Source organism: Haemaphysalis longicornis, unplaced genomic scaffold (assembly GCF_048455015.1).
Source record: "Haemaphysalis longicornis isolate Haplotype H1 unplaced genomic scaffold, Haemaphysalis longicornis Haplotype H1 scaffold_1, whole genome shotgun sequence".
Classification (NCBI taxonomy): Eukaryota; Metazoa; Arthropoda; class Arachnida; order Ixodida; family Ixodidae; genus Haemaphysalis; species Haemaphysalis longicornis.
Window position 1 is genome coordinate 143394969 of NW_027526203.1, and position 21457 is coordinate 143416425.

The following is a 21457-nucleotide window of genomic DNA, read 5'->3' on the forward strand; positions in this document are numbered from 1 at the left end:
TGTTGCATTAGTTTTTTTTCCTAGGCAGTGCACGAGCCCTCATACAGGCAAGATTGACAGCCAGGCATACGTGGCTACACCGAACGGCCGGGGAAGCGGACCCCGCAAAATGCAAGACTGAGAGCGGTTGCAGTAAAAGGGGATAATGAGTGTTGCAATGGTTTTGTAAAAAAAATGTACGCCCACACTGACCTTTTGAATACCTGTGTAATCGTCCCGAGTTTGGTCCGGTTCCTTTCCACAGGTAATTGAGAATCACTGGGATAAGAATCCAACGCCAGCGGTTCCCCGTCAGTTTAAATAACTGTCAGAGCCGGAATAACAAAAAGTGATTTCGGAACTATTTTATGACGACCTCGAAGGCTCCAAAGCCTGGAGGGGTTCGATGTCACGTGAAAGAGTTCGACGACTTCGTCTTCGCTTCCTGTTCCTGGCGTACTCTCCCAGTCATTGAATTGCGCGTTGTAAAGCGTTCTGCTAAAAGGACCTTGCAATATATCGGCAATATACGCTTCACTTCTTTACAGCGTTTGTGACTCGCACTGAAGCAGCGCTGTCCGTTACTTCCAGCACTCTTTTTCAAGCATACGACAGCGAGCTAAGTACTTTTTCCGCGTTGCCCGATCACACACAAAATTGTTTCTGAAGCCCTACTAGCGTGATGCAGTTATTTTTGCGCCCAATATTTCACAAGCTGCCTGTTCGCAGATGAGGAGGTGCACATGGAGGAGCTACTGGAGTTCTCGTTCGACCACGTGGACAAACTGGCTCAGCGCCACGGCAAGACCGTGACAGAAATGGAAAAGCTCCGGCTTTGGGACTACATTCAACAGATGCGAGTAAGCGTTGCAGGTCCGAGGGTGGCGCCCCCAAACAGCCACAATCTGCTCCCATTCGAGGAATTGCGTGGAAAACATCTTGTAATTAGCTTTATCGACAGCCTGTTGTATGCATCCAAGATCGTGTCTCTGACTAACCATCCTTTTAATCCCACCATGAACGATACATCAAATTTACAACTCTTTTTAAACAGGCCATCTATTCCCTTACCGTTCTCTCTCAGAGTTAGGGAGGAGGCTTCTGCACTGAATGTCCCCCTTTCTGACACGCACAAGACACCCATTCATAATTTCATCGCACCATGGCATCTTCGTTCTATATCATGCGACCTGTCATTCACTCTTGTAGAAAAAAATAGGGTACCCAGGAATGCAATTCTGCAGCACTTCCTGTTCCTGCAGGACAAGTACAGGTGTGCAGAATTCTATAGCGACGCGTCGAAAACTGGTTCTACAGTATCTTGTGCAGCGCACGGACCAAATTTTAGAGTAAGCAAAGCAATGAATTTTCATAACAGTATTTACACGGCAGAAGCATATGGCATTTTACTCGTTTCAAACCACATCATCAGACACAAAATTCCCAAGTTCATTGTGTACACAGACTCTCAAAGCGTTGTACGGGCACTGTCATTAGGAAGGTCATCTAAAAACTATGTTATAAATGCTCTTTTCAAGGTACTAATGTCTGCATATGCCTCAAATCTTGAAATAACTATATGCTGGGTACCAGGGCATTGTAGAATCCCTGGTAATGAGGCCGCCGACCAAATGGCTGGTGATGCTGCTCTCATGACTACGGTTGACATTACAACAGTACCTTACACCGACCTAAAGACACACATCAGACGACAGCTTCGTAACACATGGCAATCACACTGGAGTCAACAAACAGACAACAAACTACACGTAATAAAACCACAACTGGGACGCTACATAACTGACTCACACAACAGATACACTGAAGTCGCCCTGGCTAGGCTGCGGATAGGCCACACACATGCGACGCACTCCCACCTGCTCACTGGAACTTCGGGACCCACGTGTAGCAGGTGTGGAAAGGGCCTATCCGTAGTCCACATACTAATCACATGCAAGGCACTTGACACAACGACACAAACATTTCCCTGAATTATACAGACGACACATCCCTTTGCACCCATCATATTTTTTAGCCGACGAACCCATGTTTTCTAGTCAGCGTGTTTTTAAGTTTTTAGCTGAGGTGAACTTTCTGCAGCTCTTGTCATATCACGTATAATCATCCTGGCCCTATACACCAGCCATCTCCATTGTCTTTTGTTTAGCATCACTTTTACTTTTAGTCAAATGTTTTAGTATGTACGGTCTCATCACAATTCAGTAACTTCTTCTTTGGCGCTCTTTGCCCATAGTCGGCCTTGCGCCAATAAAACCCAACTATCATCATCATCAGCTTTATCGACAGGCAGGAATCGTATTTTCTCAAGCGCCAGTTCAAGTGAATGCACACGTTGTAAATTACCGGTTATTTTGGAAAGAACAAAAAACACGCCTAACTCAATGCTCGCACATAACAGGGCAGCTTTACCTGTCCATGTCGACAAGAACTGCTGGCAGAGTCCGTGCACCCGTTAGTTAGGTGGCCTCTGAGTCAGCGCCTTTCTTCTGACGTGATAATCCGTGTGACCTATAGACTATCTCTAATAAGACCCCGCTTATGCTATGCAAAGAAGCTGTATTTGAGTGTAACCATATAGATCGGGAAGAACATGAGGATGGAAATGAAGTAAAAATGGTGTTAAAATGCGCAAAGCCCAACAAATGCTGCCCCTTGTGGTCCTTCAGACTACTGCGCCCGGATCAAGAGTGTAGAAGGGGAAAGCGATAGCGAGGTTTTGGCCCCTTCCCCACGCAAAGGACGTTTTTTTTTTTCTTTAGAAATACAAAAGGCATGTACTTTACGATTTCATTCGCTGGAACTGTAAGGTGTGAGGATTTACATAGCCGAGGATTCAAGAACTGAAAACTGCAGTATATGTTGAGTTGAAAGTTGTTTTTCGGGGTCCCTAACGCTGCGGAAGAGTCAATAATGTGGCAGGCATTTTTTTTTACATGCGAAGCAGCTTATGGCCGCGCCTGCTCCCTCCGCCGTTGTGCGGCCGCTGTTGTGCGGCGTCCACACCCCCACTGCGCATGCGCATCCTACTCCCCCTCCTCTCCGGCATTCCTCCTCTCCTCTCCGAAGCTCCTCTCCTCTCCGGGATTGCGCAACGAATGGCAACACCTGCGCCTCCGCGTGCGATAATGCGAAGCAGCTTAGGGTTAGAGGCGCGACGGTAGGCGCCGCATACTCCGCTGGGGACGCCACTGTAGCTCCGCGGTATAAATGACGCGCGCGCGCGTTCCGCTCCCCATAAGCTCCTCTCCTCTCCGGGATTGTGCAACGAACGGCAACACCTGCGGCTCCACGCGCCGAACTGAAAACTAATGGGAACTTGAGTCGACCCCATGGCTGCTTCGCATACTACTCAGGGTTCCCCTGCGGGAAGATGGTGAAATTTTTTTTTTCAGGGTTATCGACGTGCGTGAAAGCTCAATAACTAGTGCTCAGAATAGCCTTTAAATGGATCAACTCTTCGTAGAGTAGGTCAGCCTTCGAGGCGTTTATTGCATTAATCAAGCCTTAGCAGGGGTTTGGTTAGGCGAAAGCGAATATGGCACAGTTACGACTTAATTCAAAGAACTGCGATTTCATGGGCGTTCTTCGTTTTAGGTGATACCATAAACAATAGGCAGCTCTCGCTTTTTTTTAATTTCGAGAACCTCAATATTTGCTACAGAACATCTCATTTATGGTCATTTATGGATAAGTCATTCATGCGCACGGTGGCCTTAAAATGTGATGTATAGGTTTCGAGTGAGTGTATTTCGACATACCGTTTCGAACTTTTTTTTTAAAGCAAAGCTTTCTACCTCTACCCCCCAAGGGTTCTTTCGCGACCGTTGGTGTCACCAGAAAACTCCAGCGAACAAATAAAAGAATCTACCGGCACCGCCGGGAATCGAACCTGGAACTAATAAACTAACAAAGCGAGAGCCCGTTGTCTTACCGATTCAGCTACAAGCCCACGCGAACACGCGAAGACAAATGGTGTGCTCACCAAGCACATCTACGGGTTTACCCCCTGCCTTCTCGCTGAATGCCACGTGAAAGCGTCACACGACCACTCACGCCCGTCTAGCGGCCCTGTGCGCACCTTGCTCATGGGCTAAGAGTTAGAAAAATTAAAGGAAGCTCACACCAATCCATGGTATCTCACTTTTAGTACGCCAATGGGCTAAAGCCTGTGGCCTCCAGTGTTCACGTAAAAAATCACAGCTCCTTGTCGTCCGCCCTCACGGCAAATCAAGGAATACATTCAAATACTCCTTGATGACCAGGTCATCACTCCAAACCCCAGCATCAAGATACTGGGCCTACATTTCCAGGCCAACACCAAGAGTGACGTCTCTTTGCAGCACCTCAAAAACAGCATTAATCAAACCATACACATGGTCAGGCGAGTTGCCACCAAGAAGCGAGGCCTAAAAGAATCCGGTACCTTTCGATTAATTGAAGCTTTTGTCCTCTCGAGAGTTACTTACGACAAACCCCTATCTTCTTCTCGACAAGGAAGACATAAAGATGCTTTATATAATGATTAGAAAGGCGGTCGAGCCGGCCATTGGTCTTATCATTAGTGCGTCCACAGAGAGGCTGCTTAGCACGGGGCTCCACAACACGGTGGAAGAGCTGATAGAAGGCCATCTTTCTAACCAGAAGGTCCGACTCAGAACTGCGATGGGTAACCGCATGCTTAACCAGATTGGCTGGGCAGCCCAGAATGTCACTCAGCTTGACGTACTCCCAGACTCTTGGCGACTAAAACTAAAGATGCTCCCTTTGCTTAGAAATATGAACCCCTCACATGACGAGGGTCACCGGAAAGCACGGACTCAAGTGCTAAACACCACCCTCGGTGGGGCTCATGCAGTTATCTACACAGACTTCTCCTAACATCGAGGGCAGCAACACGCCATCATTGTGGCTACCCCCAGAACCAACCTGCTTGCGTGTACCTCGCTTAGGACCCAACAAATGACGGCAGCAGAAGAGGCAGCCATCACTTTGGCTCTCACTCAACCAGGGGTTCGGAGGGTAGTCACCGATTCCCAGCAAGCCTACTGGAATTACCAGTCGGGTTGGGTGTCCTGACCTGCACTGTGCGTGCTAAAAAACCACTCCCCAAACGGTTCCATTCAGCTCGTCTGGACACCGCCTCACGCTTCAATGGAGGGCAACAAATACGCCCACCCAACAAGCCTGCGCTTTTACCTCCCGTGCTATGGAGCTGCACGAGGACAGTCACCCGCTTGTCACGTCCAGGGAGATAATCCAGCATTATCGCCTTCTGAGACAGACCGCACCTTCGCCTTACCCTGACCTTTCCAGAGAACAACAAACTACCCTACGGCTCATACAATCCGGGCTCCTTCCCACAGCCTACGCCTCTTCACGTAATGCATCCGAATCGCTACGACGCTGGATGTAAATTTTTCTCAGAAGTAGGAATACTCCGCCCCGTAATCGGGGTGTGCGACTTTAGCCCTGAGCACCCTCCTCTCTTTCCGTCAACTACCCAACAAGAGCAATGGGAGATGCTGCTGTCCAGGCCCTCTCTACCTACCCAGCTTCAGTGGGGGGACAGAACACAGGCCGCGCGGACTGCATATGGGCCCCACAGAAGAAGGAATCAGTCCCCAAGGCTGCAGTCTGGGCCGTTCAGAAATCTGAACAGAAGTATTTCTTCCTCCTCCTTCTCAGCCGCAAGTCTCGTCGCCTCCGTCCGCGGCACAGAGACGGAGAAGTCAGATCTTCTAACACCGGGTTGGAGCTTACTTTGATTTTATAAAAAAAAGTTTCCACTCTTGCTACACCAATACAACTCAACCAAACACCATTCATGCATCATGCATTGATATAACCTTACCAAGAATATCTCTTTGAAGTAATAAATGGTGTGGTTAAGTGCATTTCAATTCTCTCTGGTCTTACTATTTGTAGAGCGATGTGAGTGATTTAAAGTGACTTCGCATGAGTAATCGTTATGGTTGCCGTTTACAGCTTTGCTTTCCAACCACATTCACGGGGTGGATTGGCGCGATTTTTTTTTCTGCATTTGCAAGCACGAAGAACCCTACTGGGTGACCCCGGAAACTGTGCCCTGGGAGGAAGTTGAGGCACGCTACGCGCTGCCTAGTGGGGCCCTCCCCGAAGACTTGGCGAAAGACCTGCTGTTCTGCCAGAGTAGTCCTGTGTCGGCTTCTGCGAGCCCTTTTTCCCGCTGGGCGTCCAGGCCCCAACTGAAGTCACCGACAGCTGCGGAGGTGACTACACACGGACGCGAGGTATTATTTCCCGCTTTTCTGCCTTCTGTTGAGTACATGCTACAGAACGTTTCTGTGGCAGTTACGCAGCGAACGATTTTCCGACCTCATCCTTGCACTACACAGGACGCGATTGCCACGACGATGACACTCGGTAAATGACAATGCCCCAACAGGAGATCGGCAAATCATCAGGGCAACTAGAGCATTCTTAACTTGCTACAAAGGAGGATTAAATTTAACTTTCGCGGCAGCGGAATTTTTTTTTTGCCTGACTTTAAAGACAAAATAGTGGATGAGAAAAATAAAAAGTGGAAGGAATCAGAAATTAAGGAAATGGTACTTTGGGTAAATTTTACATAAAGCTGCCACGGGTCGGCATACATCCGGGAGACAGAACCTCGCATCTGAATTCCCGAGCGAAAATGGTTGCACTGAGATTGCAGTCTGGAATGTGTCAGGTGGCTCTTGAAGGAGCTAACCTCCGATGCGTGAAAATCGGCAGGGTGGGTCTCAGTCGACGTCTGGTCATTCTTGCAGTAGTGTACAAGATTTCGGCGCACGTTAAAGGTCCCCAGGTGATCAAAATTAATCCGGAGCTCTCCACTACGGCGCGCCTCATCGTCTGAGTTGCGTCGGCGCGTTAAACCCTACAATCAGTCATTTTTGCAGTAATTGGACAGAGCTGATTGAGCGAAGCAAGATCTTTGAATGTGCCGACCGGGGTACACGGCAGCAAAAGGCGGTTATAACAACCTCAAGTTAACGCGAATGACACCATTCATACCGCCAGTGGATGCTGAGGTCATTGAAGTCTCTCTAAGATATTAAAGGGACGCTGAAGTGAATTTGTCAAGCTCCTGTTTTTGCTTGCACTGTGTAGACTGGCTCAAATTAGCACACTTTTCATCGTTTTTACGATTGACAAATCGGTAATTATTTTACAAAGCGCGAAAGAAGAAAAACTACCATGCGCGGTTTGCGGCGGCCGCACTAACTAAAGCTCTGACGTTAGGAGGAGCGGGCACCGTGATTGAACGATGCCCAAGGTGAGCAACCAAACAAGTTTCGGTTTCGGTTCTGTAAAACACAACCGTTGGCTTTGTTGGATGGGCATTCTCAATAACTCAGTAATCATCGTACCGCGCTTCTGCCATGTTGTCAGCTGTAAAAATGCATAAAGATAAGCCTCCTAGGACGGCTTGGAATCGTAGCATTCACTAGCCGAAACCTACGCAGTGCATGAACGCCCTCCGCGTACCCGCAGACGCCCAAATGTCATGCGCTTTTCCCCCATATTTGGAGCTTGCTTCCCTCATGCCTGTATCGTAAAAAGCGTGTTCGCACCAGGCCAAGGGTCTGTTCATTCTGGCCTGTGCCCACTGCCTGCAAGCAGTAGGTGCTTATGGCAACAGCACGCCAACAAGAACTCGCCAGCGCGCCAGTACCAACCTGCGCGCGTTTTGTGAACTAGTTCGTGGAGCCATGAACGTTGCGGCTCAAAAAAAGGTGAACTCAATATAGAAAACATCGGCGGAAAACAAAAAAGTTAACTTACAAAAAAACAAGCACGTACCCGCGGGGATTCGAACTCCTGACTTGCAAAATACTTGTTGCATATCTACCACCCCAAACAACTCGGCCACGGATCTGGCTCTGAGGGCCTTGGTAATATAGGGTATATATTGTACAACCAGTTTACACTTTTATTTAGTTTTGGCATTTCAAGCAGCTTAGGTGACTATTTGTTGTATTGCGCTCGTGCAGTAAGCGTCGCCCGAGTTTCTACAATAGCTCATGTCTAGCAATTGCATTTCGTAGACGGAAAAGCGTTCGCAGATGCGTAGACGTGCTGCTGACCGCTGTGCGTGTTCGCCCAGCGCAAAAAAGTGCTTCCCGCACCCTAGTTTTACGCTGTACGGTAAAAATAACAGTTGATTTTATTTCCTTAGTACCTATATTGACTTCGCTGACTCTTCTCCCGCCATCAAGAGGCCTTATATTTTCCTACTGGCGTACCAGTCAGCGAAGCGTCGCACGTGCGCTTGTGCAGCGCTTGTGTGAAGCGACCTTGACTTGGAGCTAGATACAGTGTACAAACTAACCAAGTAAAGAAAGGCAGATTCTACCATTCACAAACGTGTCCTGGCTTCGTTTCAACTGAGCGAACGAATTGCGACGACCCGTCGACGGCCGGCGGACGAAACGCTGGGCCGACTGACTGTCTGAAGGCAGGGGAGCCGTGCAGTAGCGCAGCCAATTGCGAGCTCGGCTCCTCTCGACGTCACACGAAAACGCCGCAGAAAATGGGCGAGCGTAAAGAGAGGAGGACAGCATTTTCAAATTAATTTTTCTACTAAATAAAATCGCGTAAACGCGTCCAGGGTGGTCGAAACATGGTCTGGGGACTCCGGACTACAATTTGCGCAAGTAATCCCGCAATGTTTACATATCACTTCAGTGTCCCTTTAACTGATTCTAGCCAACCTCGTAGCTTCCTACGATGTGTGGATGGTGGTGAATAAAGCTGCTGTTAAATAACCTCTACGACTGGCCCAGCAAGCGCTATCCTTGCTAGAGATTTGGCAGATCTAGCAAGGGTAGCTCGTTTAGCTTGGGCCTCTCAAATTTGCAGACGCCACCACCCGCAAAGGGCGCTTTTGTTCTGCAGTGCCAGCCGTACGCGGTGACACCGCAGATAAGCCCGTATGTGACGCGGTGAATTATCAGCACATCCAGTGAAGTAATCGCGTTCTCGTTGCGTGCATTGCGTTTGCTACGCGTGAGATCCAGCAGAAGAGCGCAGGTTGTCTACTGTGATTACGTAACTGCCTGCGGTGAAATCGCACCGCGTTACGCCTCTGTGTGGCCGGGTACCGCTCACGGCTGGCACTGTGAAAGACAGCGCTCCTCGTGGGTGGTGGCGTCTGCAAATGAAATTGGTCTATGCAAAACTACGACCGGGCCGAGTCTGTCCGAGATTCGCGCAGGCGCAATGGAAAGTTCTCTAACCCAGCAGGTATCAGCAGATGTCTCCAGCATGCTACGAAGACATGCGCTCGGTTGTCCTAGACAAGCCTGACGCGTAGTGTACGTTAGCGGTTTCTTCCGGTATCATTACTCCAGCTTTCTAATCCAGATAAACGTTATGCCGATATTTATTCATTCCAATCTCAACTAAATCATAGGGCACTCACGTGATCAAACACCCTATATAACACACAAGTTATTTTTAAAACGTTTTGTCCTTAAGATTTGCAAAGCTGCTTATTATAAGTCGCGCAACTGGTGCGTGTTGAGATCTTAGCATAATTGCATTGATCTTATTATAAAATTTTAGACTTCGTGGTTATTCCAAGGAAGAGGATGAGGAGGAATAAACGTCCCTATGAAGCAGTTAGCCTTAGGGAAGAGTCCTTATTCCAGGACCCCTTAAGACCGTCAGACTTCTTGGGCGCTCTTCCCCAGCCAAAGCTTGTCGTCAGGGTCCGAGCTAGACAGCGCTCTCTCCCAGTGCTGAGGGGAGAAGGGTAGGGGGGGGGGGGGGGAGAGAGAGAGCGTAGGTTTGGTTCTTATCACAGCCCCACATTGCATAGTAGAGGGTACCCGGAGCCTCGCAGAAGTGACACTGCGAGGAGTACAGGGTGTTAACAAAAAATCAAAGGGCCTTGACTGCGTTATCTTCGGGAAAATATTGCTGTTTCCCTCATCACGGCAATGAATGCAAAGTTCGAAAGTGCGGCACAAAGTTCGGCAACCACATTGTAGAAGTTTGGCTTTCAACAATAGAAAATAACTGGCTGCACTTAGTTGCACAGATACTATCGAAATCATGGAAGTATTCCATCAGTGAATGCGCCGACCTTTTTTTAGGAGTACGAGCCAATCAGCGCCCGGTTCACGTGTGCTACGAGGTCAGTGAAGCTTGCCGGCGCGGAGCGCGCAGACCCGTTCTCCCCCTGCTCCCCCGTCGTAGAGGACTTAGAACCGGTTCTCTTGGCCGCCGCCGCCTCCGCTTTTGCGCGCGCGCGCTCCCAGTAGTGCGACCTTCAAGAAGCGGAGGCGTTTCTGCTAGAGCCACTAAATAACCGTTTAGTGGCTCTAGTTTCTGCGCGCGCGGCGCGGCGCGGCGCGAGATTTAGTTGCCCTAATTTAGTTGACCGTGCGCAGAGAGTTGCGCGCACGTACAGGCAATGCAGCGCGCACAGCAAAGTTCTCGCAAAGAACCAGTTTTAGTTGATCGCACGCAGTTGATGCGTGGATAAACCAGTAGCGCCGAAATGCGCGCTGATGATGATGATTAGTGGCTTTCCCTTTGAATCGGGGCGTCGGTTGTCAGCAACCGACTTGCCTGTTTTATTACGTTTACTTGCCCTACTCTCAGCTAACCTATAGATTTGCTTCCTCCATCCCATCTCTCCCTCTTTTCTGTTTTAAACTCATCGCTCCCACCCCCACTTTTTTCTCCCCTCGCTGTTCTAAATTCTCATCCGCATGATTATTCCGCCTGCGTATCCATCCCTTCCCTACTTTTCCTCCACCACCACTCCAGTCGCCTCTTCGTCACCTCTATTCGCCCCGAGCGCGAACAGAGTCGGCCCCTGGCGGCGGCGGGACGAACCGCTCCTAGTGTGGATGGCGCTCTCGCGTCGTCTGCTTTTTCACGTTGCGTGCGGCGCAAGACGCGTGCTGCACACGACAAAACAACCAATATGTGTGCTCGTTTGGCAGTAAGCAATGACATAGTTACCTCTGCTTGCGCATTTCCTCTAGAAACGCAATAATCAGCGGCCGTTGTGGGTTAATGCGCTGGTTTAATTCCACGAAACATCTTCGCCGTGGTCACCGCTTGAGTGTGAACATTGCTTCCACACATTTCACTTTTCGTATTGTTGAGTGCAGTCGTCTGCCGTTTCGGGAACGTCGAAGGGTGCTTTTTGAAGGTGGCGTGGTGATTATTTAAAGCATAAAAGTTTAGTACGCGAAACGGGTAAGAAGCGACAAGACCTGCGTACGCGTGCAAATTCCACACCCTTGTAAAACTGCGCTTGTGTCCTTATAGAAAGAAGAAACAAACAAAAACATTTACACTGCACACGACCCCTGAGCTATCGCCCATACATTACCGGACACGTATTTTATACCAGCAAGCGCCTGTGTGATCGTGTCCTTCCCGTATATTTCTAAAATAAATACCATTTTTGGACAGTCGTTGTTTATACTCAGGAGGAGGAATAAACATTTATTCAGCTGTGTTGAGTTGCTAATTTTACGTATTATTTAAAATACGTTTCTATGGATGCGCAAGAGTATTTAGGGGGGATTTTTCGGTAAAATTAAGCAGTTGTGAGTTTGCGTCTGTCATGTGGCATTTCGTGTGTCATTTTCATATATTTCAAATCCGACATGAATCACCTTGTCCAGAAACGTGTCTCACTCAGCATAACCAAATGCCTAATAAGGTCACGTCTTAACATCTTAAGGTGGACCTAAGTTTAAAGAAAGAGGAGAAAACGCGTAATATAATGCACGTTGTTGCCCACATGTGTGAAAGCTGTGTGCCTTCACTCGCTGATTTTTTTAAAATTTTTTCCCACAATGCTTGCTTTCAATACATTTTTGAAAAAGGCGAGCCACAATTCCTGGACAATCTCGGATCAAAGGGGGGTTAATTAATTTTGAAAATACGTGTTAAAGTACTGCTTTTTCACCGCTACAGAACACAACGCCTAGTGTAGTTTCGATTGTAGGTAATACTGATAACCATAGTTTGGCTTTTCGCGTTACGTGCGTTCTGTTCTCTCTGCTCTTGCACCGTTGGCAGGACCTCCCCCCTCTTCACGAAAAAAAAAAAAGGAAATGCACAGAATTTCATTTTTTAACCAATCCTCAAGAAATAAAAGACAAAGGCGATATTCAGTTTACAAAACAAAGTAGTCACCGGGAACCCGTTGCGCTGATTCGCAACGAGAAATAAAAAGGAAATGTTTTACTACATCTGCAACAGCGCAACTTCATTTATTGCCATCTTTAGGGTTCGTAAGCGACCTTATACGCAAGAATGCAAACACATCTCAGTGTTGCAGGCACCTGTTAGATTTTAAAAGGAACGCAATTGGTCAACAGAGCAGCCGTAACAGAAAATTTGTGCTCACTGTGAGGTCCCAGAAGCTTGGTTTGCACACTGTAAACCTGCTTGTCACTTTGCTAAAACCTAGCTAAACATGAGATGTTGATTGTACTGCGTGCGTTGACAATTCAATTCGCAAGTTCACTTGCGACGAAAGCCGTAAATAAGTGATCCGAAACCGTTATTCATAAAACCTTCCTTCAGAGTCGCTAAAATTTCATTTAAAAGACCCGTTAGAGCGGTTACATTTATATCTCTGCGCTGATCAAAATTCAGTAATTTTATGTTGCCTTTTGAACACACAAAAAATATCGTAAGCTCTTAGAAAGAATTTCGGGGCAGTTAAGTAGTGTTACCATTTCAGGGCATCCCACAAATGCAAGAATGCGTCATGCTACCAGTGAAAGCGATTGAGATTGCCGTTGTAAACTGAATTTCAAAGATCGAGGTTAAACTGAATTTCAAAGATCGAGGCTTCCTGATTTGTTTCTATTTATGCTGTTATTGAAGGCTCAAAGCCATAGTCGGGAAAGATCGAGCTTGCTACGAGCCACAGCGTACAAGTTCATTGTCACAATTACGGCCATTCTGAGATTCCCGATGAGCCGTCGCTTTTTTTGGCGTAGTAATAAAAACTGACTGCCGCTTCCATGCTATACATTGAACGTTGAGGAACTGAACTACAGCATAGCACTCTTGTTTGCACCTTTCGTGCGCTCATACTGCGAGAAAAAAGCACGAAGCGCGCCCACAGTGTGCATTCCTACGGGCCGCTCTGCGGAGCATCCACACTAGCAGCGCGACGGTGTCGCCACCTACATGTCGAGCTCGCGGCGAATTGGCGGTGAGATCTTTGAGTGGCGCCCCCTGGCTCTGACGTCGGCTTAGGGATTCGCGCCGCCGTCGTCTGCTACACTCCGCTTGTGAGGGGCAAGAGTGCCTGGGCTAGAAATCGCCCGCTTCGTTGCTGTAGTGCGTTAAAAAGCGTATTTCTAGAGACTCAGTTATTTTGCCAGCTTCTGACGCATCTGAATAATTTGAAGCTGTATCCCCCACAAGTTTGCAACACACGAAGAGATAGATAACAACTTTCTTCAGAGTATCGGTCAGAAGATCGTGTGTAACTCGTCCTTTCTTGCTTATTCGCGAGGATCAGCGATCAGAGCTTCTCGGTAAGTATTCAAAATGCGTAGGCTTCACTGCAGTATTTTTGAGATGCTCCTATGAAGACTCAACAGTCTAATACTACGTACCAAGCAGCGGCCTCTACACGCTCATCGCACAGCAGGAAATAAAGCGGCTTTCTTCTGTTTCTTTCGTTGTTGTCTTGTATCGGATTAATGTTTCTTGCTTTTTTTTTCTGCCCAACGCATTAATTTTTCTGCGCCGTCACCAACTTCTTATTAGGAGGTTTCGGGATGTTTGGGAGCCTCACAAAGGTCGTGTGGATATTTCCTTCATTTTGTATGGCATACATTCCCTTCTTCACAAATTGGCTTTCATTACGGCCGCGTGCAAGAAGGTGCATATCCGCAGCGTGCTTTGTTTATTCACATGCAAATACAATGAGAAGGTTTGTGCTACGCCACCGCGATCGCGCCCTAAACAACGTGCAAAAGTGCTCGAAGGCGGCTTTTGTGCTCCGAATTTCTATCGTAATTATATCGTTATCATAACGAACTGACTCTCAACTCGAACAATGATAACATGATTACGGTGTTGAAGGCATGATATACTCGCTAACTAACGTAATAAATAGTATACCTGCATATATTACAAGACTCGAAACCGAAGAAGAATTCCAAGTAGCTCTTTATTGCTTTTCAACCCTTCCAGGCGCGAAGAACAAATCCTATTCTACTCGGGATGGCGTTCTACAATTTGAAGAAAATTACTTTTACTCTCTTGTCCTGGACTGAGGACCCGGCCCACTAACCAGATTGATTTAATTGTTAAACAAAAGTTTTCCCCTCCTCCCCTTACTCCTCCTCCTCCTCTTGAGTGCAGTTTTCCTATAACGCATATCCGAATATCGGGAAGATATGGCTGTGAAAAATGTTCCGAAATATCCCTCCAGGTCTTGACAAACATATGTGTTACTATAAATTTAACGAAGACGTGACTCGTTTTGCTCAATAAACCTCCATACTTGTTAGATACCTGGTATAGAATCAGCACGCGCGTATATACACACTGGGTTATTTGGAACTCAACCTACAGTTTTTGCAGTCTATAGTGCATATCGGCAAACTTTCATGCCTTGACAACGTAAAGTGATGTGACAAAACGCGTTCGAGCGTTCGGCAAGGTTGCAAAAACTGTTTTACCTTACATATGATTACCGGGAATCGTGAGGCCTTCTGCCAAAGCCGACAGCCCTGAAGGCCTAGAATTCGTTTTGGTCTTCCGTTTTCGCTGTTGTCGGTTATTAGCAGCTGACTGTTCCTTTTGTTCGAATGCTTACATGAGCAGCTGACGCCTAGCTCCGACTCTTCGCGCTCCGCACAGGACCGGCTTCGCAAGGAATGGGGTGGCGCCGGCAATGTTTCTCCCGTAGCGGTATCCAAAACTATACTTTAATTGACACCATGAGCTAGTGTATGCGATTTTAAGCCTATTATTATGATAAAAAGTTACCCACACGCCAATTCTGGTGCGGACAAGCATCAGACGTTGACCGAGCGCATAGAAACAGCAGGGACAGCGATCCTGAGTGAAGCAGACGACAAATGCGAGAATCCCTAAGCTGACGTCACAGAGGCGCGCTTCGCAGCGCCGCCTGTGTTCGCGCTCACCGCCAATGGCCGTGAAGTTGAGGTTCCCCCTTGCCCCAAATCCCAAAGCCTCCGCCAGCGTCGTTTCCCCCTCACCCCGCGGTGGCCGTATCTCTGTGCAGCTCCTGACAATATGGTCTATAGTTTCCCTATCACTGCCGCAGCATGCACACGTTTCATCCTGCTGCCTGTAGCTACCCGTGTATGCCCGGGTTTTCAGGCACCCTGCCCGTGCCTCGAAGGGCAACGCACTGCCTCTCGTATTGCTATAGAATCCCTCCTTCTTAATTCCCCGTTTCTCTGCCCTATAAGTCTCCGGGGTTTTTTTCGCTTTCATTCTTTGTGCCCACTTCGTCGTCTCTGCTGCCTTTACCTGCTTTTTAATTGTTGTGTACACCCCGCTTTCCCCTACCGACTTTCCGTACCGCTTTGTCAGCTGTCTGGTCCTCCGTCTCCACCGCGTGTCCACGCTCCTCAAATACAGGTACAAACACCCTCGCGGCCCATTTTTCGTCCTCCATGTCACGAAGTCGCTCCTCAAACTTTATCTTGCTCTGCGCCTACCTCGCCTCGAAAGACGACCAGCCCATATCCCCTTGTACCGCTTCATTTGTAGTTTTACTGTGGGCCCCTAGGGCCAATCTGCCTACCGCCCTCTGATTTACTTCCAGGCCCGCTTGGGTCTCTGGCTTCATGCACAGAACCGAATTAGCGAAAGTTAATCCTGGTACCATGACCCCTTTCCAGACTCGCCTTACCACCTCGTATTTGCTGTATCCCCAGAGGGCTCTATGCTTCATTATAGCCGCGTTCAGTCTTCCTTTCGTCTTAAGGTGAGACTCATGCGCCTGCGTGTAATCTTCGCTGTTGTTCAGCCATACTCCTAAATATTTATACTCTTTCACCAATGGTATTTCTACTTGCTGCACTGATACTGTTTTGTGCTTGGCGAACGAAACATGTGGTAGTCAGCCAGCGCCAGACGTAACAGAAGCCGTAAGCCAGTTTGTGGTGAGACGCCGTTCCTTTGTTCCTATCGTTCACGGGCGAGAGACCGGAAAGAGGACGGGAGGGGCCGCGCGCGCGGCTCCAGCTTAAATACTGCGCATGCGCTTTCACGCCTCCGCAAGTTCCTTGCATGCGCAGAGCTGCTGCGTGCGCTCAACTAAAGCTGTCTATTATTGCCGCAAGTGAGGACGTACCTTTATGTGTCGTGTAGATGGAGAAAAGCAAACTAATATTTGTGTTCCTAGCCCCCCCCCCCCCCCCCGACAACACCGTGCCAAGCCTAATACATATCCTAACTCATATTCATACCTAATACATTTAAACCTAATGATACTGTTTAACGTTCATAATAAGTGCGTATAATTCTAATGGGTTTATCTTGCAGCCACAAAATTCGGCGCGCTTTTGAATTCGATGAATAATTTCACATGTTGTGGCGTACGGCAAGACGGCTGCGCCTTTTTGCACTTTCAGGAGGCTGCAAATAATATCATACTCCCACTGTTTGCGGTGTAGTAATGTGCGTTTCGCATATTTCGAAGTGCACATCCCTAATACTTCCTGTCCACTCACGAATGGCTACTCCCCTTGGGTTTTATTGCTAGCAGTTTGCATGCACATTGCGTTCGTTTCTTGTGCCACTCGCCTTTCCGTGCATTCTTTGCTGGCCCTGGGCCTTTCAACCTTAATCATTGCGTTTTCGTGCGCACCCATCGCAGCTGTTCGCCGGCCAGCTGTCTCCGCCTGCCGAGAGGTTTACCCTTTCCGAAGAGTGGAACTCCGGCTCGCCACAGCGTGGGCACGTGGCATCGGCCGGGATCGGCGGCGGCTGGAAGAGGCGCTGGCGACGTCTAGTGGGCACCGTTTTTCCCCCTGCTTCTGCGAAAGCCACACTTGGCAACGCTGCTGATCAGGGCGAGCCGGAAGCTATCGCCACGGACGTCACGTCGCCGCCGATAGCGTTGGCAGTGAGTGCTTGGCAGGGGTTCACAAAAAGAAAATGGAAATGTATTAATGTTCATGAAAGCGAAGTGAGGCGCAGGCTAGACCTACGCCGCCTGTATAACATTGCCTGTCGTATCAGCCGCTTTCCAACGGCAGCAGTTCGGACTGCCGAGAGAGTGTGCATCAAGGTGGCGTGTCTTCCGAGAATTTAGTCAGGAGCAGCCTCTTCGGAAGGAATCGGTCCGGCCGGTGTCTGATCGAGGCGCTAGGCGTCCTGGCCAAGCCCTCTATCCTGGCCGTGGCTCTTAGCTAGGTTGCAATCGAGGCTAGCTCTTAGCCTCGATTGCAGCGGACGCGCGTGAATCTAGGCACCCTAGTGCCCTAAACATGGAGACGCCACCTTGCGAAGGCTGTACAAACCGTGTAAATCGTCTCCTGTAGTTTCCACGAAGCGCCGCTCGCCGGCGGACGGCAGCACGCGGAAACGCTGTAGCGAGCGGGAAAAGGAAGGACGGGAGCAACAGAAAAGTGGCTGTCCGCCGTTATCTGACGCGATGAATAGTGGACGAATTTCAAGTAGGACATCAAGGAAATGTACTCTTGTGCTCAAGTATCCAATGTTCTACGCCACGCATGGAGGCGAGAATACTCAGGAGAGGCCCTGATATCACTTTTCGAGAAGCCACTTGCAGCATGCCAGGACTCCACAGCCCTTTGAAACCCATTCTCCTGTGCAACGGCTCAGGGCAGCTAATAAGGCACGCTTGGTCACGGAAACGCCGAAAAACCTGCTGGCGCCGCTGAGTCTGTTAGATCAGCTGTATATACTCGCCGTCTTCGCTGCTAATTTTGTTCACACTAAAAATTGTGCGTGGATTGTCGCCACATTCAGCCGCCGTATCTGCAAAGTGTATGTAGCTGCCTGACGCCACACTTCCTGCAATGCACTGGGGATGCTAAGGACTTCTCTTCCTCCTGTGTTCAGCAGCTTCCACAATGCGTCGTATCGGAATTTCATGTGGGTGCCTATAATCGAGGCTAGATCGGTAAACCTTTTTCATCTGAGCGCTGGATGCTTGTTCGCATTCACGGAATTGTACGCACGTTCTCCCGCCACGGCTGCCCCGAAATGTTCTCTTCCGTTCTTGCGGGACGTTTGGGCATTTCAGGGCAATTTCTCGTTTTATTGCCAATTTACCTTAATTGGTTCTTTTTATGAGCTTTGGCTTTTGCCCTTAACGACAGCTGACGTGCATTGTATCATATTTTAAAACTGGCTTCGGAACGGCCCCCATACAAACACGGTTACATAAACTTAGTGCTTGAATGTGAACAGCTAAGAAAATTTCCTCACGGGCACAACGGAGCCTGGAATAACTAAGGTGCTTTTGCTACAAAAGAAAAAAACCCTTAAAATATCCAGCAACCGACAAAAATCCTGGACCTTCATTTGAATCAAGAGGCAACCTCTAAGCAAAACTCGGTATCTGGAATGAGACAAGCTAAGACAGTCGAACCATAAGCAATGACATGCTATAAAACTACAGATGTGGCAGTGGATGCAGCTTCCGACTCGCAAATATTAGTCAACGAATGCAATAAATAGAGGTAACACGAATGAAAAATTATGGAAGATGTTTATAGTAATGCTGTTGCCTGAGCTTTATCTGTGCGGGGTGTCTAATAAACTATTACGGCAATAAATACTGGGTAAGCAAGATGTCCTCATTCTTTAAGAAGCGTTGACGTGCACATGACTGCTACAAAACTAGTCAGCTTACGCCAAGCATCTGTTCAAGCGTTGTTTACAAAGCTAAGTGAATAGAGTGCCTCTACCCGCAGCTCTGAGGCGGCAAATGCGTTCAATGTTTCACTTGTTTCGTTCAGGGTCCTGACTACCAGCCACCAGCGCCTGCAACGTGCCCCAAGCAACGCCCGGGAGGCTTCATTCGGCGGTCGCTGCGCAGAATGGCACTGGGCACAAAAAGGCGCCGACATCCGACCAGTCATCCCGAAGCCGACAACGCCTAATTAGCCCTGAGCACATTGAAAATAACTACTGCCTACAAGTTTTGACGATGCACTCTGCATTTCCACGCCCTAGTGGGCTTCTCGTCGGGGCATACCCGACTTTTAACAGATTTTATGTCTTTTCAACCCAATCTTTTAGCTTTTAGTCGTCGGACTTGTCATGCTGTTTTGACAAAAAGATTACTCTCGCCTATGTCAGCTAGCTTCGGTGGGCAGCTTCATTTGTCCTTGCTTTGCAAGCATTATTTCCAGACGTGGGCATGTCGAAAGATTACTTCACAATGATGCAGGCCTGAACGTGAAATAACCAGCCCATTTTGCAGTGGCAGCTAAATGGTTTGACTTTTAATAGTACTTTTCCATGAAAATTTCGGGCACGCACAGGTTATAAGGGGACAAAGAAGTTGGAATAATTGCGCACCGAAGTTTCGTATTAATTTCCTATTTATTACAGTACCTTTTGGTATAGTGACTTATTGTCTCGCTTCTCGCGAAGAAAAATAAAACGCCGATTTGAGCTATTTGCTTCCTTCCAGCTTAACCCGCCAGCCTTTCATTTAATGTGACATTTCGACGTCAAAAAACACTCGTCTTCAGTTCCTAATTTTTCAAGACATTTTACCAACATACGTGTGCCCTCAGAGGAGCTGTTTGCTATCTCGTATCACTGGAAGCAGTCTTATGTAAACTATGTTCGTTTCAAAATTGTATTAAGTGCAGTACCTTTATAAACAGCTTGCCAGGCAATTTGGTCCTGGAAGTTTTCACGTGTTTCGCAATTTTCGGGTTGAAAATAGCAACTTGGGATTGTGCTACAAAAATGTCTAGTGGGCTTTGCTGTTTTCAACTGGCCCTTTGTCTGCTGGTGATTCTGATGTTCAGCTTATTTCTGCAGTTGTTTCTGGCACTGCGTAAAATAACATCCCGTCACGCTACTTTGATATTTCTAGTGCAAACAAAAAATAAACATGCCGGTTGATGAGCACGGCGAAGGTCCAAGGTTGAGTATTCTTGCACGTCACCGTAGTTCTTTTACTTTTCTGTAGACATCAATTAAAAGTTTTGGCCGCTTCTAACCTGTATTCTAGTGAATAAAATTCCCTTCACAAAGAGCAGCATGCTTATTTCTGTATTGCAGACGTGCACTGTTTCTGCAGTGTAATGTATAAACTTTGCACGTCTCGATATGACCGAACAACAGTGGTTGAAATTGAGCTGATGCCAGCGCGCGCGACACGCCCGGTAATGGCGGGGTTGTGGGTATTCCAATTGAAATGCTGCCGGTATTACAACCAAGCGCTTTCTTAGTCTCGAAAAGAGAATACGCCCGTGTGTTCGAGACTTCGGCGCACGTTAAAGATCCGCGGGTGGTCAAACTAAATCCGTAGCCTTCATAAACTTCATAACCAAACAATCGATGTTTCTCCGTCCTTGCATAGTTGCTCTCCAATCGTGAAAGAGCACGGATTTTTAAGGCAATCGCTCGTTCGCCAGCATCCAGCCATTGTACTGAGACGGTGTCGAGGCCAACGTTGCTTACATCGGCGTGCAGTTCCGTCTAGGAATATTCGTCAGTTCCCGAGTATAGGGGTACCTTCAAAGGCCATGCGTTGCTTCTACCCCAAAACCAAAGGTACGTCATCCTTCGGAGTTTATCGCTGTGCTATTAAAAGTTAAAAAATCCTTTAGCTTTCCGAAGTATGGTAGCAGATTTAGTGGCTTGGGAAGGTTTTGCCTATACAAATGTCTCGTTTCAGAATTTTTTTGTTTGACGTGTGGCTGAATCGAGGGTCAGGCAGACAGACATACAGGCGGATCAAAATTTCTCAGCTTTAAGTAGCCCGAGGAAAACTATCACCTTTAATAACGGTCCCATACTCTAAGGAAGTTTAATCTGGGAATGAACCGCTTGGAACACACTGAGAAGTTGAACTAGGAAGCCAACTGGGAAATGCGCGTTCCGCATCTTAACTCTCGCTCCGCACACGCCGATCGATGTAAGGAGATGGCCACCTGCAGCTGAGCGAATTTGCGGTCCTTGCCACGCGGTGTTATCACTTTTTCAATTCGCTAGCAAGCTGGCAACTCATCACCACCTCTATCCACCAGAGCAGTCAAGGGGGGTTCCTGGACGGAGATCGGAATTTTGGCGGGAACTACACTGGCGTTGCCAGGGTGCTGCCAAATCGTCGATTTCAGTGGTCGAACAAAAACTGCATCCATGGACGGGTCGACGGGTTAGTTCGATCGGGGAGTCATGTCCCGGTGCCCGTCGTCGCGTCCGTGGATGATGTTGGTATATTTGGACGCCGGCAGCCCTA

At 48.1% G+C, this 21457-nt stretch overlaps 1 protein-coding gene across 1 annotated transcript; it reads left to right on the top strand.

The window, feature by feature from the left end:
- Positions 1–708: 708 nt before the first annotated feature.
- On the top strand, positions 709–20251 carry LOC144137460 (uncharacterized; the record flags this gene model as incomplete). The annotated part of the gene is given in 4 exon segments (XM_077669472.1): positions 709–839; positions 6048–6269; positions 16880–17128; positions 18993–20251. Coding segments are annotated over 4 exon segments (746 nt in total), but the record flags the coding sequence as incomplete, so codon positions are not given.
- Between the last annotated feature and the right edge of the window lie 1206 nt (positions 20252–21457).